Source organism: Haliotis cracherodii, unplaced genomic scaffold, assembly GCF_022045235.1.
Source record: "Haliotis cracherodii isolate W230 unplaced genomic scaffold, xgHalCrac1.p SCAF_22, whole genome shotgun sequence".
In the NCBI taxonomy this organism is placed as follows: domain Eukaryota; kingdom Metazoa; phylum Mollusca; class Gastropoda; order Lepetellida; family Haliotidae; genus Haliotis; species Haliotis cracherodii.
In genome coordinates, this window is record NW_027266278.1 from 2,939,642 (window position 1) to 2,956,724 (window position 17,083).

The 17,083-nt window shown below is 44.1% G+C and overlaps 1 protein-coding gene across 1 annotated transcript in view; it reads left to right on the forward strand.

The window, feature by feature from the left end:
- Positions 1-16,524, forward strand: part of LOC139471308 (BLOC-2 complex member HPS3-like) — a 40,604-nt gene extending 24,080 nt beyond the window's left edge. The window contains exons 16-23 of the mRNA XM_071253615.1: positions 706-804; positions 1,598-1,664; positions 5,428-5,462; positions 6,960-7,049; positions 8,017-8,247; positions 11,165-11,377; positions 12,303-12,393; positions 13,483-16,524. Of these exons, the coding sequence (XP_071109716.1) occupies positions 706-804; positions 1,598-1,664; positions 5,428-5,462; positions 6,960-7,049; positions 8,017-8,247; positions 11,165-11,377; positions 12,303-12,393; positions 13,483-13,661 (1,005 nt within the window). The 3' untranslated portion in view covers positions 13,662-16,524. The remainder of the gene's footprint in view (positions 1-705; positions 805-1,597; positions 1,665-5,427; positions 5,463-6,959; positions 7,050-8,016; positions 8,248-11,164; positions 11,378-12,302; positions 12,394-13,482) is intronic.
- The last annotated feature ends 559 nt before the right edge of the window (positions 16,525-17,083 follow it).

Consider the following 17,083-nt stretch of genomic DNA (forward strand, 5'->3'; position numbering starts at 1 on the left):
ACACACTGTTACACACTGTACCCACAGGACTACCTTGACCCGTGGTTAATCATGTGATATATTGTTTAATGACAAAAATTATTTAGGTGAGGTGAAATGGGGTTTAACGTCGCCCAAGATTATTGCACTTATATAGCGACGTGCATGCATGTGTGTGTGGCTGCTTGTGCTGCTCCGGACTGATGCCGATTTATAGTGCTAGCTCACTGAGATACCATGCCGCAGTTTAACATGAATACCCCACTCAGACACAGTATACTGACTCTGAGCAGACCAGTCCTTGTTTTCGGCCCTTAATGCCGAGCGCCAGACAGGATAACAACAAATACCATCTTTTAACGTCTTTTGGTATGACGCAGCCGGGGATCGAACTCCGGACCTTCCGCTCTCAAGGCTGATGCTCTATCACTAGACCACGGAGGTGGTCTTAAAATTATCTAGAACTCTATGGTTACACTATAAGTGACTAATGTTTGCATTCATATGTTTGCATAAAGATAAAACTTCAGTCTATGCATGACCAGATTGGTTTATACGAGCGTCAAAATACATTTTGCCAGGGCTATGGTCAAACTATTCCCAATCGGACATTTGGACCTGTCTCTTGAGACCTTATACCGGGTACCCGGCTAGAATACAGAAGTTAAGATTCATTAGTCAAGTCTGTCTGTCTTCAATAGTGAAACAGAAGCTCAATATTTCCAGCTGATGCGACAACATCGCCCAAGCACATTCCTTCACCTGCTGGTTGAGTTGTTTGACAGAGGTGTTTTGACACTGGACTCCAGCCTTAAACTGCTACAGGTAGGTCACATTGTGAAGGTGTCTGGTATTGACAGGTTAGTGTGTATGAAGGTAACCATGACTTATAATGCTCCAGGTAGGTGATATTGTAGAGGTGTCTGGTATTGGCAGGTTGGTGTGTATGAAGGTAACCATGACTTATAATGCTCCAGATAGGTGATATTGTAGAGGTGTCTGGTATTGACAGGTTAGTCTGTACAAAGGAAACTGTGACTTAACAAACTACAGGTAGGTGATATTGTACAGGTATTGAGAGGTATTGGATTCTATTCTATCATTAATAGAGTCATCATATTATAAGTACGGGTAATTATTTTTAAATCTTGTACATTTCATCATCTCCCTTAAAGAGGCTGTACATAATGTTGATATCTCATATAAAAAATAAATGACTTGTGGTTGTTGTTTATCGCCCCTCATGGCTTATTCTCCCTGCAGTGTTTATTGTACGATAAACAACCCCCATTCATTGTTTATTTCTTACATATGTAGCATTGGCTTAACGCTGAAAATAACAAAATGAAAGCTGTTTGAGTTGATAAGATAGCATTTGTTTTTTAAAAACTTGATTAACATAATAGAGTCACAGATATACCACACAACATGATTATCAGGCCAGGTATTCAATAAAAGAAGCTTTAAACTGGGTTTACAGGTTGGCGGCTGTGTAATATATATTATGAATTGAGTCACGAGACAACCGAGAATACAGAGAGCAATACAGAATCATTTTACTTCTACAACTTCAAAAAAACTTCATAATAATATTCATAATAATATGAGTTCTTCACAGAATGACGAAGGCAAGGATATGTCCACCAACACCCACATCAGGGAATACCTGGAGATCCTCGTTACAGGTGAGTCTTCTCTCTTCCTTCGTTGGAAGCAGAGAGCCCAGTGGTGAGTGCACCTGCTTATTATGCATGAGATCTGAGTTTTATTCCAGCCATAAACAGCCACAAACAGATTCTTCCATAGCTTCTACTGAGATTTGGGGCGGTCAGGTAGCCTTGTGGTTAAAGCGTTCGCTCATCACGCCGAACACCCGGGTTCGATTCCCGACATGGGTACAATGTGTGAAGCCCATTTCTGGTGTCCCCCGCCATGATATTGCTGGAATATTGCTAAAAGCAGCGTAAAACCATACTCACTCACTCACTCTACTGAGATAACGGCATCTTTTTTTAACGGTGGTGTCTCTAAATAGTGCTGACAGAATTCTGAGCTTATTTTAAACATGGCTGCCATGACAGCCATATTGAAAATGTCATTTTTTGGCCATTGTGCTGCCATTTGTGCTTGTATCTTTATGAGATTTGATATGCCACAAGTATGTTGTATCTGGAATAACATATAATATGTTTTCAGGCATGTTTTGGATCCCACTACAACCTTTGACCTTCATGCACTTCCTGTGTTTTCTTGTGCTTAGATCTTATCTATTGTGTCAATAAGATGGCCATGACAGCCATATTTTATCCCCCCCCCACCCCTTCCAAAAAATAAAAAAAGGCTCAGGATTACACCATCTCGTTGGGGTCAGTAGGGTCGGTGGGGTACCTTGGAGGCTAAAGTGGCCGGATTTGATTCCCGACATGGATATAATGTGTTAAGCCCAATCAATCGTTGGTTATTATCCCCCGCCACGAAGTGGAAGGGGGATATAGGAATGGGTGCCGTCCGTCCGTCCAGCCGTCACATTTCGTTTCCGGAGCAGATCTTGAAAACCATACCATATTTCTTCACCAAACTTGGCACATAGATAGATGTAGTGGTGAACTGGTGCCTTTTGATAGTTTGGGATTTTTATAAAATTTAGTTTTTGAGTTTCCATGGCAATGACTTTGATTTAGACTGAAAATGGCGGTAGTCCTCGTTTTTCGGAGCAGATCTTGAAAACCGTACCTTATTTCTTCACCAAACTTGGCACATAGATAGATCTAGGGGTGAACTGGTGCCTTTTGATAGTTTGGAATTTTAAAAAAAGTTATTTTTCGAGTTTCCATGGCAACGACTTTGATTTAGACTGAAAATGGCGGTAGTCCTCGTTTCCGGAGCAGATCTTGAAAGCCGTACCATATTTCTTCACCATACTTGGCACATAGATAGGTCTAGTGATGAACTGGTGTCTTTGGATAGTTTTGGATTTTTTTTAAAAGTTATTTTTCGAGTTTCCATGGCAACAACTTTGATTTAGACTGAAAATGGAGGTAGTCCTCGTTTCCGGAGCAGTTTTTGAAAAACGTAGCATATTTCTTTACAAAAAGGCCCAGTGAAAATAGTTCACAGGAGCTAATGCATTGCACACACCCGACATGTCATATTGGCGGGGGATGTGAGTATTTCATGCTTGTTCTCTTATGACCTCTTATCTTGTGATGTACTTTGCAAAGTCATGGATTTATATACACTACCTTCCACCATCAACCGTGAATTCATTTGTCCGCTCTGCAGTGTGTTCACTCTTTTTAAACAACGCAACGAGGCATGGCACACACTGCTTCAATGTCGGGCAGTGGTAGGATCTGCACACACTGCTTCAATGTCGGGCAGTGGTAGGATCTGCACACACTGCTTCAATGTCGGGCAGTGGTAGGATCTGCACACTCTGCTTCAATGTCGCACTGCTTCAATGTCGGGCAGTGGTAGAATCTGCACACACTGCTTCAATGTCGGGCAGTGGTAGGATCTGCACACACTGCTTCAATGTCGGGCAGTGGTAGGATCTGCACACACTGCTTCAATGTCGCACTGCTTCAATGTCGGGCAGTGGTAGAATCTGCACACACTGCTTCAATGTCGGGCAGTGGTAGGATCCGCACACACTGCTTCAATGTCGGGCAGTGGTAGGATCTGCACACACTGCTTCAATGTCGGGCAGTGGTAGGATCTGCACACACTGCTTCAATGTCGGGCAGTGGTAGGATCTGCATGCACTGCTTCAATGTCGGGCAGTGGGAGGATCCGCACACACTGCTTCAATGTTGGGCAGTGGTAGGATCCGCACACTCTGCTTCAATGTCGCACTGCTTCAATGTCGGGCAGTGGTAGGATCTGCACACACTGCTTCAATGTCGGGCAGTGGTAGGATCTGCACACACTGCTTCAATGTCGCACTGCTTCAATGTCGGGCAGTGGTAGGATCTGCACACACTGCTTCAATGTTGGGCAGTGGTAGGATCTGCACACACTGCTTCAATGTCGGGCAGTGGTAGGATCTGCACACACTGCTTCAATGTTGGGCAGTGGTAGGATCTGCATGCACTGCTTCAATGTCGGGCAGTGGTAGGATCTGCACACACTGCTTCAATGTCGGGCAGTGATAGGATCTGCATGCACTGCTTCAATGTCGGGCAGTGGTAGGATCTGCATGCACTGCTTCAATGTCGGGCAGTGGTAGGATCTGCACACACTGCTTCAATGTCGGGCAGTGGTAGGATCTGCACACACTGCTTCAATGTCGGGCAGTGGTAGGATCTGCACACTCTGCTTCAATGTCGGGCAGTGGTAGGATCTGCACACACTGCTTCAATGTCGGGCAGTGGTAGGATCTGCACACACTGCTTCAATGTCGGGCAGTGTTAGGATCTGCACACACTGCTTCAATGTTGGGCAGTGGTAGGATCTGCACACACTGCTTCAATGTCGGGCAGTGGTAGGATCTGCACACACTGCTTCAATGTCGGGCAGTGGTAGGATCTGCACACTCTGCTTCAATGTCGGGCAGTGGTAGGATCTGCACACACTGCTTCAATGTCGGGCAGTGGTAGGATCTGCACACACTGCTTCAATGTCGGGCAGTGGTAGGATCTGTACACACTGCTTCAATGTCGGGCAGTGGTAGGATCTGCACACACTGCTTCAATGTCGGGCAGTGGTAGGATCTGCACACACTGCTTCAATGTCGGGCAGTGGTAGGATCTGCACACACTGCTTCAATGTCGGGCAGTGGTAGGATCTGCACACACTGCTTCAATGTTGGGCAGTGGTAGGATCTGCATGCACTGCCTAGTGGTTAAAGCGTTCGCTCGTCACGCCGAAGACCCGAGTTCGATTCCCGACATGGGTACAATGTGTGAAGCCCATTTCTGGTGTCCCCCGCCGTGATATTGCTGGAACATTGCTAAAAGCGGCGTAAAACTACATTCACTCACTCAATCACTCATAATACAATTTCTATTCCTAAGGCTAAAAAAGATAATAGTCTTGTTTCTCAGGCACCCCTTCATCATCATAAAGCCTGCAGCATGTTTCGTTTTTAGTTCCGTTTTAATTTTATTTTTTTTATATCCTAATACCTAAAAACAATGCGATCCAGTATAGTGCAGTTACTTCCCTTTACATGCGTACTGCTATACTGCAAAACCCTGGTTATTGTAATGACGGCAATAGTTGTTTGTATGCTTGTCTATGTAGGCAGGTCCTATCCTAGGTTGATAGTATACAACTGTTTATTTGGTTACAAACTAGTTCGAACAAGAAAAAATCTACTGCCTGCCCGCACTATATTTTCAAAAGTCCTTGCCAGATAACCGATTCTTATCTTTCTTTAAGTCTTATATGGGATATTTAGGATATGGAAACACTCTTGGCTATAATTTCTATTTCTCCTGTTTTTAGATTGGAAGAGAAAGTACATATTTGAAGATGCTGTGGTGAGATATAAAGTTGTCACAAATCAATCTTTTGTCAAAATACTAATTATACTTTAAAAGGTGTAAACACAAATAAACAACGTATGTTCACATGCGCCTCTATACATGTGTGTGTATATGTGCATATTTGTGTAGAAATACATATGTGAGTAAACTTGTCATGTGAACGCGTTTACTCATGTGTGTATATTTACACCAGGAGCAAATTTGCATCATGTCTGGAGCAGGTGCAAATGTAAATGTAAATTTGCACAGTGTTTATATGTTGCAATGTGAACGTTTATGTTAACGTAAGAGAATGATCTAATTGATATCTGTTCTTTTGCCAACACCTAACAAATTTTCAACAGTTGCCAACTTTTATACATATATACAGAGTTGAGCGGATGCTGTTTTCTTTTGGTTTCAAGGAGTCAAAACTTTGTGAACAAATTAAATTAAACACATGAATGTGCCTCACACAATTTACATACTTTATTTACACACCTAAGTTGATTTTCATGTGAATGCATGGTAAATTTACATATACGCACGTATGTATAGTTACATGTGTAAAATTACCTACATTAGTAAATGTTGTGCATGTGAATTAGTATTAGTCTAAAAGAAAACAATACACAAGGCTAAGAAAATGATATGGCTCTCTGAATTATGGAACCGTCTATTAATAATCAGGGAGGTGGGCAGAGATATTTGTTAAACATTTTGTTAAACAATTCTACCTCTTAGATTTGACAGATATGTTTCATCAGTGCAAACACGTATATAGATCTATTCATCTATATGCACCTTTCATCAGTGTACAGCTTAATGGTGGTATTTGTCGATGCTCTGTGCTTGCTCATGTCAAGATAACATTGTTATACTTGTACCCATCTTCCTGAGGCAGGGGAGTTAACTGACCATAAAAGTCCAGTTTCCACCCTTGCCAAACTAGGCTGGTATTATGGAGTTACATTTTTGCTGGACTAACGCGTCTATGCATAGACCAATCAAAATCGCGTATTGTTTTTAATCAAGGTGCTCACGTGATTTGATGCATTTCACGATGTAAGACCCGTTTTATCACATTACATATCTTGATTATCGATCAGATGGTCCTGACTGGGTGCTGCCATTTTGTTTAAAGCAAATGCAAGTGATACGAGAGGTGGAATCTGATTGGTCCATAGGAGAAGCTTAGAAGGGACATAACTGGTGATAGCAACTGGTGGCGCTACGATCGAGCCCAGTAATTCCAGCCTAGTTAGGCACGGGTGGAAACTGGACTTTTAAAGTCAGTTAACTCCCTTGGCTCAGGAAGATGTCTCATACCTGGATGGGTCACTGTTTAAAGTAGGAACAGATAGATAACCTGCCCACATGATCTGAAACCAGGAAGTAAACAATGTGTTAACCCTCACAGTTCTTGTACTATAAAACAAGACAAGTGACTGCTGAGGACAAATGATTCGCTCTTAGTTCTCACCTCTAACTGAATGTTTCCACTTGTTACAGAGCATGCTGAGTGAGATGTACATCAAGCGTACCATCAGCAAGATACTACCCTCCTCACGACAACTTCTCCTTCCTCACCAGTTCCAGATGGTCAGTACACGTCAACGTGACGCATCGTCATTACACTGAGATTCCCCCAGCAAACAGATAAATAAATAACAATAAGGCACCTACTTTTGAGGCCTATTTTAAGAATGACATATGATGAAGAGATTATTACACGCTGGTTTCCATTAGGGCTGGGACGGGTAACTCGGGTGCCGGGGTCGGGTGGGTACTGAGTAGGACCCGGGTACCCACAGGACTACCCAGACCCGTGGTTGGTCATGTGATATATTGTTTAATGACAAAAAATATCTAGAACTCTATGGTTACACTACAAGTCACAAATGTTCGCATTTCTTTCTGACGATGCACCCATTTCTTCTGACTTTTCACATCTTTGAATAAAGATTTTACTTGAGTCAACTTCAGTGTACGCATGACCAGATTGTTTTATACATGTATCTAAATACGTTTTGCCAGTGCTATGGTAAAAAAATGCCCAATCGAATATTTTGTACCTATCTCTTGAGACCTACAGTTGGTAGCCGGGTAGGGGTGGGTAATAGGGGGTGGGTATCCGGGTAGTAAATTCAGGCTCGTCCCAGCCCTAGTTTTCATGCACCATACACTTTTTTACCTCATATCAGTGTTCGAAATACCTGCCTGCCCGACCGTCCGAGACGGGTTGATTTCAACTCGGGCTGTCAGATTTTCAAATCCCCCTGCCCGACGGTCGGGTTATATTTCATATGTGACAGTATTCGAAATATTTCCCGATGATAATCATTAATTCACATGTAAAGATGAATGATAAAATGTAACCAAAAAGAAACCCTGTTAGCTTATCCTGAGAAACATATGATTATAGTGGGCAGGCAGGTTTTGGTCAGGGCTGGCAAGTATTTCAGCTAGCCAGTCCCGTGGTCTGGCTGAAATTTTTTGGAGTTTCATACCCTGCTTATATAGGAGATTTTCAAATATGCTCAGCTATTATCTCTATTTCCTGTTGCAGCCTAACGGAGGTCACTTCACTGGGAGGTTCTCGTGGCTTGACTACCTTCCTCCGTTCAGTGGACCTAAGTCTATCAGTCGGCCTTGTCAACACATCACCATCCCCAGCGGCAGTGGCAGCATGCAGCGCTCAACGTCAGTGTCCATCCCGGTCAAGGTGGTGAACAAGGCCGACTCCTTGGACGATAAATGCCCCTGTTGTTTCTGCAACGAGGATTTACTCAAATTACAGGTGTGGTGAAGTCTGAGGCATATTCATTCTACCTTGAAATCAGAAAACACAATATGTTTATCTCCTAATTCTACCTTTCACTTGGTAAATATTGAATTCTGATTTGTCAATCAGAGGGTTCAAATCACAATAACCACCTTAGATGGAAGCAGCTGTGAGTTCCAAATTTGATTTGGAGTGGTTACATATACAGGTAACTGCGGTAACCCAGCTAGTGGTAAATTCAAAACACAGTATGTTTATCTCTGAATTGTTTCAAATGACTTAGATTTTGACTGTGAAGGCCATAACAATTTTTGTTGTATCTTTATAAGAATCTTGCAATTCCATTGGTTAATCTGTACCATTTGATGACACAGTACATTTCTATGTACACCCCCAAATCACATGACTGACATTGACCTCAAATATTGACTCATCACAAGATAAGTATTGTATTTCATCTTCTAGAAAACAAGATGGCGTCTGGTAGCCACATTTCACATTCACAGGCAACTGTAATCTAAAAGAGGACAGTTTTAAGGCTACATAAACTTTAAAGTGATTGTCAGTGTAACAATTATTTACTCTTTACGAGTAATTCTATCCTTTGGTCGAGCCACACCAACTCACGGGTTGGGTCCTCGGGTCAAGCCACACCATCTTGAGTTGGGTCCTCGGGTCCAGCCACACCAACTCAGGGGTTGGGTCCTCGGGTCCAGCCACACCAACTCACGGGTTGGGTCCTCGGGTCAAGCCACACCATCTCGAGTTGGGTCCTCGGGTCCAGCCACACCAACTCAGGGGTTGGGTCCTCGGGTCCAGCCACACCAACTCACGGGTTGGGTCCTCGGGTCAAGCCACACCATCTCGAGTTGGGTCCTCGGGTCCAGCCACACCAACTCAGGGGTTGGGTCCTCGGGTCCAGCCACACCAACTCAGGGGTTGGGTCCTCGGGTCCAGCCACACCAACTCAGGGGATAGGTCCTCGGGTCCAGCCACACCACCTCGGGTTGGGTCCTCGGGTCCAGCCACACCAACTCAGGGCTTGGGTCCTCAGGTCCAGCCACACCAACTCAGGGGATGGGTCATTGGGTCCAGCCAGACCAACTCAGGGGTTGGGTCCTCGGTTCCAGCCACACCACCTCGGATTGGGTCCTCGGGTCCAGCCACACCACCTCCGATTGGGTCCTCGGGTCCAGCCACACCACCTCGGGTTGGGTCATTGGGTCCAGCCACACCACCTCGGATTGGGTCCTCGGGTCCAGCCACACCAACTCAGGGGTTGGGTCCTCGGGTCCAGCCACACCAACTCAGGGGTTGGGTCCTCGGGTCCAGCCACACCACCTCGGGTTGGGTCCTCGGGTCCAGCCACACCAACTCAGGGGATGGGTCCTTGGGTCCAGCCACACCTACTCGGGTTGGGTCCTCGGGTCCAGCCACACCAACTCAGGGGTTGGGTCCTCGGGTCCAGCCACACCAACTCACGGGTTGGGTCCTCGGGTCAAGCCACACCATCTCGAGTTGGGTCCTCGGGTCCAGCCACACCAACTCAGGGGTTGGGTCCTCGGGTCCAGCCACACCAAATCAGGGGTTGGGTCCTCGGGTCCAGCCACACCAACTCAGGGGATAGGTCCTCGGGTCCAGCCACACCGCCTCGGGTTGGGTCCTCGGGTCCAGCCACACCAACTCAGGGCTTGGGTCCTCAGGTCCGGCCACACCAACTCAGGGGTTGGGTCCTCGGGTCCAGCCAGACCAACTCAGGGGTTGGGTCCTCGGGTCCAGCCACACCACCTCGGATTGGGTCCTCGGGTCATGCCACACCACCTCCGATTGGGTCCTCGGGTCCAGCCACACCACCTCGGGTTGGGTCATTGGGTCCAGCCACACCACCTCGGATTGGGTCCTCGGGTCCAGCCACACCAACTCAGGGGTTGGGTCCTCGGGTCCAGCCACACCAACTCAGGGGTTGGGTCCTCGGGTCCAGCCACACCACCTCGGGTTGGGTCCTCGGGTCCAGCCACACCACCTCGGATTGGGTCCTCGGGTCCAGAAACACCACCTCGGGTTGGGTCATTGGGTCCAGCCACACCACCTCGGATTGGGTCCTCGGGTCCAGCCACACCACCTCGGGTTGGGTCCTCGGGTCCAGCCACACCAACTCAGGGGATGGGTCCTCGGGTCCAGCCACACCACCTCGGGTTGGGTTCTCGGGTCCAGCCAGACCAACTCAGGCGTTGGGTCCTCGGGTCCAGCCACACCAACTCAGGGGATGGGTCATTGGGTCCAGCCAGACCAACTCAGGGGTTGGGTCCTCGGGTCCAGCCACACCACCTCGGGTTGGGTCCTCGGGTCCAGCCACACCACCTCGGGTTGGGTCCTTGGGCCCAGCCACACCAACTCGGGGGTTGGGTCCTCGGGTCCAGCCACACCACCTCGGATTGGGTCCTCGCGTCCAGCCAGACCACCTCCGGTCAAGCCACACCACCTCGGGTTGGGTCCTTGGGTCCAGCCACACCAACTCAGGGCTTGGGTCCTCGGTCCAGCCACACCAACTAAGGGGTTGGGTCCTCGGGTCCTTGTTTTTTTATGTTGGTCCTGTCACGGTAATTGTTTGTTTATGATATGGTCATTCAGGTCTGACCAGTTTAAATGTTTGTTATGTGGAGTGGTCAATTATAACTCTCTGCTGTCTGTTGATTCACACTCTTGATTGGCTCACTCATTTGTGACTAGCGTACGATTGACTCACATCACTCACATCACTCACTCACTCACTCACTCACTCACTCACTCACTCACTATTATGTGGAGTGGTCAATTATAACTCTCTACTGTCTGTTGATTCACACTCTGATTGGCTCACTCATTTTTGACTAACGTACGATTGACTCACAATGTTGTCTCAACCACTCACTCACTCACTCACTGTTGCCAGTCGCTCCTGTGTAGTGAGGAACTGACGGAGGATCTGTGTAGAAGTGTCACACACCAGATCCAGAACGAGGCTGACCTTGCTGGCGGGGATTCAATATGGCTGCTGTGTGTCCGTCTGCTCGACTGGAAGCAGGCGACAGAGTTCCTCATTGACCGATACCCTGGAGTGGTGCCCAAGTTCATGGCCTGCACGTATGGCCTGGACCAAGAGAAGGTCAGCATTATGATCTGAGAGACTCAAGAAGAAGGCTTGTAATGATTGTAGTTTAGTTCCAGGTTAGGATTTGTCCTCAGACTCGACTGAAATAGATCGAGTGGCCAGGCTAAGTGACTTGATTATCATCGTTCCCCAACGAAATTCTCATATCAATCACTGACCCATGAAGATCAGGGTAGAGAATAGATCTTCAGCAACCATATGCATGCTTGTTGTAAGAGGCAGCTAACGAGATAGGGTGGTCAGACTCACTGACTTGGTTGATGCATGTCATCGTATCCAATTTGCGTGGACATCATAATGTCAATCACTGGATTGTCTGGTCCGGACTCTATTATTTACAGACCATCGTAATATAGCTGAAATATTGCTGAGTGCGGCCTTAAACAACAAACAAACAAACAAATCAATCACCACTTTGGTTCAGACTTGATTATTTACACACCTCAGAGATGTGGGTGGAATATCACTGACTGCGATGTCAAACAACAGACAAACAACCTTTCTCCATACAATCATAACCAGGGCAGATTCTGTAGCTTCAGGCAACCATTTATCAGTTGAGTGTGGACACAAACGGCTCAGAACCATGTGATTGTCCACAAGAGGAAACCTAAACACAACTAGCCAATATATATTTTACAGAACTACATATAATTAATGCTTGTTATTACATACTAAAGTGTTGTGTTGTGTCAGTGGCAGTATGGGATGTGGTGTTATGACATACTAAAGTGTTGTGTTACTTGTGTCAGTGGCAGTATGGGATGCGGTGTTATTACATACTAAAGTGTTGTGTTTGCTGTGTCAGTGGCAGTATGGGATGCGGTGTTATTAAATACTAAAGTGTTGTGTTGTGTTGTGTTGTGTCAGTATGGGATGCAGTGTTTACATACTTAAGTGTTGTGTTGTGTTGTGTCAGTGGCAGTATGGGATGCGGTGTCTGGAAGCGGTGATGAAGGAGCTGCCTTCATCGACATCGGGAGAGGAGGTGTACATCCAAGCATACAGAGGTCAGGGGTCAAACACTATCCTCGATTATCCAGTGTATTATAAATTTGTTCTATTATGACATCTTTCCCTGGACCTTTGTTTGAGACCCATTAAAATGACACATACTAAAAATAGCCATCCAATCAAATTATACAGTTCTTTCATGATTAGTAATAGCAATTTTGATGTCACTGGTATTTGACTCAACATGTTGCAAATACATCCTGGTAGTTTAAGGATTTTCCACCCTTCTCAAATCTTGCTCAGCTAAAACTTCATTTATGACAAAGGGCAGGGGTGGCCGAGTCGTCTAAGACACCATGATTCACTGTGCAGAGGTGCGTCCCTTCAGCACGCCAGAAACCTTTGATTGTGGGTTTGACTCCCGGTGCCCCCCGATTATGTTTCTAGGTTTGTCAGCACCATACCCGTGCTTGTGGGTTTCACCAAAGTGGTCAACGTCTGAGACCTGCATCACTTTGGGCTTTCCTCCCACATTAAGCTGACACGCCGCGATATAACTGGAATACTGTTAAAAGCGGCGTTAAACTCAATTCACTCACTAATTTATGACAACCTGCTGATTTGTTGCACACTCCTTTACTTTCAGTATATCAAGGACTCGTTTGTATGAGACGAACATTTTGAATTTAGATTAGTGCTGAACTCTTGTTCAGAACACTCTGCGCATTCGTCCGTGCAAGATGTCATTCCAGGAGCATCTCTTTGAGACTGTACAATATTTCTCAACCAAACTTTGTACATTGATAGGTCTGGTGTTGAACTGCTGCCTTTTGATAGTTTTGGATGTTTGAAAAATTAATTTGTGGTTTCCAGGGCAACAACTTTGACTAAATTCAAGTGCTTTTTTCCATGGCAGATCTTGGAAACCGTAAAATATTTCTTAAGCAAACTTGGCACATAGATAGGCCTAGTGGTGAACTGATGCCTTTTGATAGTTTAGGATTTTATAAACATTTATTTTTCTGGTTTCCATAGCAACAACAAAGGGGCCCTTGGATATTTTTGGTCTTATCCTTTCTTAAGGAAATTATCTTTTTAAGTCGAGGATATATATATTTCTTTATGGTAGGATTCGTCAATTTCAGGCATCCTGAAGGATTTATCAGAAATACTTCCCCCTGAAGACTTCCTCAGCCTGTTGCCAGCAGATGGCAGTTTTACATTCATGTTGCCGTACATCACCCAGTGCTTCCGGCACCAACGGGCCAAGACACTCAAGAAGAACATCATTGACAAGGGACGTCAAATGGTCACACGTCACTGACCAACGCTTGACACCAAGACTTGACCAGCTTGTACCTTCGATTTTGGGACCTGAGAATACTGAAATCTGTAGATTGTACTGACATATTCCATGGAACATTTCCAACATTCCTGAAGATCCGGGGTAGAATAGGTCTTAAGGAACCCATGCTTGTCTCCCCGTGAAGATCTGGGGCAGAATAGGTCTCCAGCAACCCATGCTTGCCGTAAAAGGCAACTATGCTTGTCGTAAGAGGCAACTAACGGGGTCGGGTGGTCAGGCTCGCTGACTTGGTTGATGCATGTCATCGTATACCAAAAGCATGGATCGATACTCTTATTGCCAATCACTGAACTGTCTGGTCCAGACTCAATTATTTACAGATGCCGTCATATAGCTGGGATATTGCTGAGTGCGGCGTCAAACAACAAACAAACAAGTAAAACTCCAACATTCCAAGATATTGCAATAAACAGCACTAACTAATCTATGCATTTGTTCTAAATTCTGTTATGATTAATGTTACAAGAATAAGACATATGTTGTGTTGTTGGGAATTGGTTAAAATGTATGACTGAGAATGGATATGCAATCGATAATCAACGATTATTGATTATGTATGGAACATATTCTTGCTTGCTTCAGCAATCCAAAAGTACATAAATATTTTCCAATCAATGTTTCAGAAGACGTTGTATACATGGCAGGTGGTCATGAATGATGTTGAAATGTTGTGATGGTTTGATCAATTGTTACAGTTGAATACTATGTGCTTAGTCCTACCTTTGAACTGTAAGAGCTAATCGGCAAACAAAAACGTCAAGACTGTAGATTTAGAATTCCATGATGTAGTATTGGCTGAAACTATCATTTGCCATCTTCAAAAACGTAACTTCAACTGTTGATCTAATTTTTATGAAATCTAAAACAGGAAAGTTTATTTCTCAGGAGATAAAACATGTAATGGCAACATGTACGAGCGGTGGAATGCCCTACTGCTGTGTTCAAAGAAAAACAGCCTGCTCACTTTTGAGCAAATCTTTGGCACGTTCCCCTGCTGTAAATAGTAAAAAATGCTGAAAGAAATGTGTTGCAAAATTGGTTATAGTTTTTTGCTCAGAGAAAAAATATGTCTTTAATCAGCAACTGAATGGCAGTCTACTGAAACTTTCTAAAATGAATATATTTTACCAAAAAAAGTTGTTAAATAATCGTTATAAAATATATCTATACTGAGACTTTCTTCATTTTCAGGTACTGCAGTAATCTAGACTTGCCAACTATTATAGACTTGCATGGGCTAATTGGATATATTTGTTTCAGGGTCTTTATGGCTGACTATTATTTACCATGTCAAATGCCCTACTCCAATAAATGCCCCCCAAACAACTTCTGCAAGTAATCTTTATAAGTGCCCCCAACAAAGACTGAAACTTTATGTGACAGTCCAAACTTTCTTGTTTATAATGCAGATTTCTTTTTCAGAAAAGGTGTATATGATTGCCTAGTAACTGTTATAAGAAATATTATAGTTTCATAGACATGACATTGATCTTGTTTATGACTTTAATAAATCCCTATGTTAATTTTCTATGTGACTGGAGCGCTTATTTCGGAGAATACAGAATGTTTAATAGTGTCATTATTGTAGCAGGGCGTGGAGTCATCACACAGATGACATCCTTACCTTGTCAACTTGCTGACGGGGTTAACCTCTTTGGTCATGTGGACAAGGCGTCCGACCTCTGATCAGAAGGTCCGTGGTTCGAATCCCATCACGGGACTCGGAAATTTTATGGCCGCTATATAATCATGATTAGGAAATAGTCTCTCAGGTTAAATCTGACTCAATGGTATGGATATTATTTAAGGTGTAATCTAGTTTTGATTATTGGTGCTTTCTGCTCCTAGTTTACCTTAGCCTTCCAGCTCAGGTGGGATTTGATAATCTTCTGAAACAATGGCTGCATTATAGTACCTACTTTAATGTGCAAATGATCTCATCAACTGTGTTATGTAAAATACGGAGAATTCAGATGATGTACAAATTGTGACCATACTGAAATTGTCATTTAGGCCAAAAGTATTTGACCCGTGAAGATCCAGGGTAGAATAGGTCTTCAGTAACCCATGCTTGCTGTAAAAGGCGACTATGCTTGTCGTAAGAGGCGACTTACGGGATCGGGTGGTCAGGCTCGCTGACTTGGTTAATGCATGTCATCGATCCCAATTGCATGGATTGATGCTCATGATTTCAATCACTGGAATGTCTGGTCCAGACTCAATTATTTACAGACCAACGTCATATAGCTGGAATATTACTGAGTGCGGTGTTAAACAACAAACAAACAAACAAAAGTATTTATGATATTTTGGCCCGGTTCCACTTCGACCCTCATTGACTGAATCTAGTGAAAATTGCAGCTTTGTTAAATTTTGATATTGAAATAATGAGAAATCACAATCTTCTGGGTACTCAATCAATCAGGTGCATTCACAGCATTAATCATACTGTGTGTTAATAGTTTTAGCAGTGTGTGTGTGTGTCAAAAGTCTTTCAAGGAAATATTTTTTCAGTGTCATTTAAATCAGATCTAAGTTCACGCTGCCGCAAAATCAAATATTTTTTCAATGTCATAAAAGTCAGATCTAAGTTCACGCTGCCGCAAAATCTCATTAAAATCAATCTAAGTTCTCGTTGCCATTAAAGAAAGATCTTTGTTTAGCGATATCCAGAACTAAAATCTGATTTTAATGAGACTGATATTTTTTGGAAATACTTCTGTGTTCTGTGGATAATGTTATGAAGGTGTGGAAGAGATTTTTGTGTGTTCATATTGTGAATGAAACAATGATTTATATATATAATTCATTATTTTGTAGAATAGGCAATACATATTATATTTATAACATCCGTTGATATATGTCATTAAATGATTAAATGAATCATCTTATAAATAGTGTTTGTTTTGCATACGCTAAAGAATATATCAAGACAATTTTATCTGGCCCCTCCTTGTGGCTCTAGCTGAGGTGGCATGGGTTGAATCAAGGAATCACTGCCGAATTGTCTTCCAACAGGTCCGCCAATTCCATCTTCCCGGGAGGCGGTCGGGTAGCCTAGTGGTTAAAGCGTTAGCTCGTCACGCCGAAGACCCGGGTTTGATTCCCGACATGGGTACAGTGTGTGAAGCCCATTTCTGGTGTCCCCCGCCGTGATATTGCTGGAATATTGCTAAAAGCGGCGTAAAACCATACTCACTCACTCACTCCATCTTCCCGGGACAAGGGAGTAACTAACTTTTTACAAATGTCCAGTTTCCACCCTTGCCGAACTAGGCTGGTATTATGGAGTTATATTTTGGCGGGACTAACGAGTCCATTCATAGTCCAATCAAAATCATGTGACGAAATGGACATCCGGTTTGTAAACTGCTCTGCAG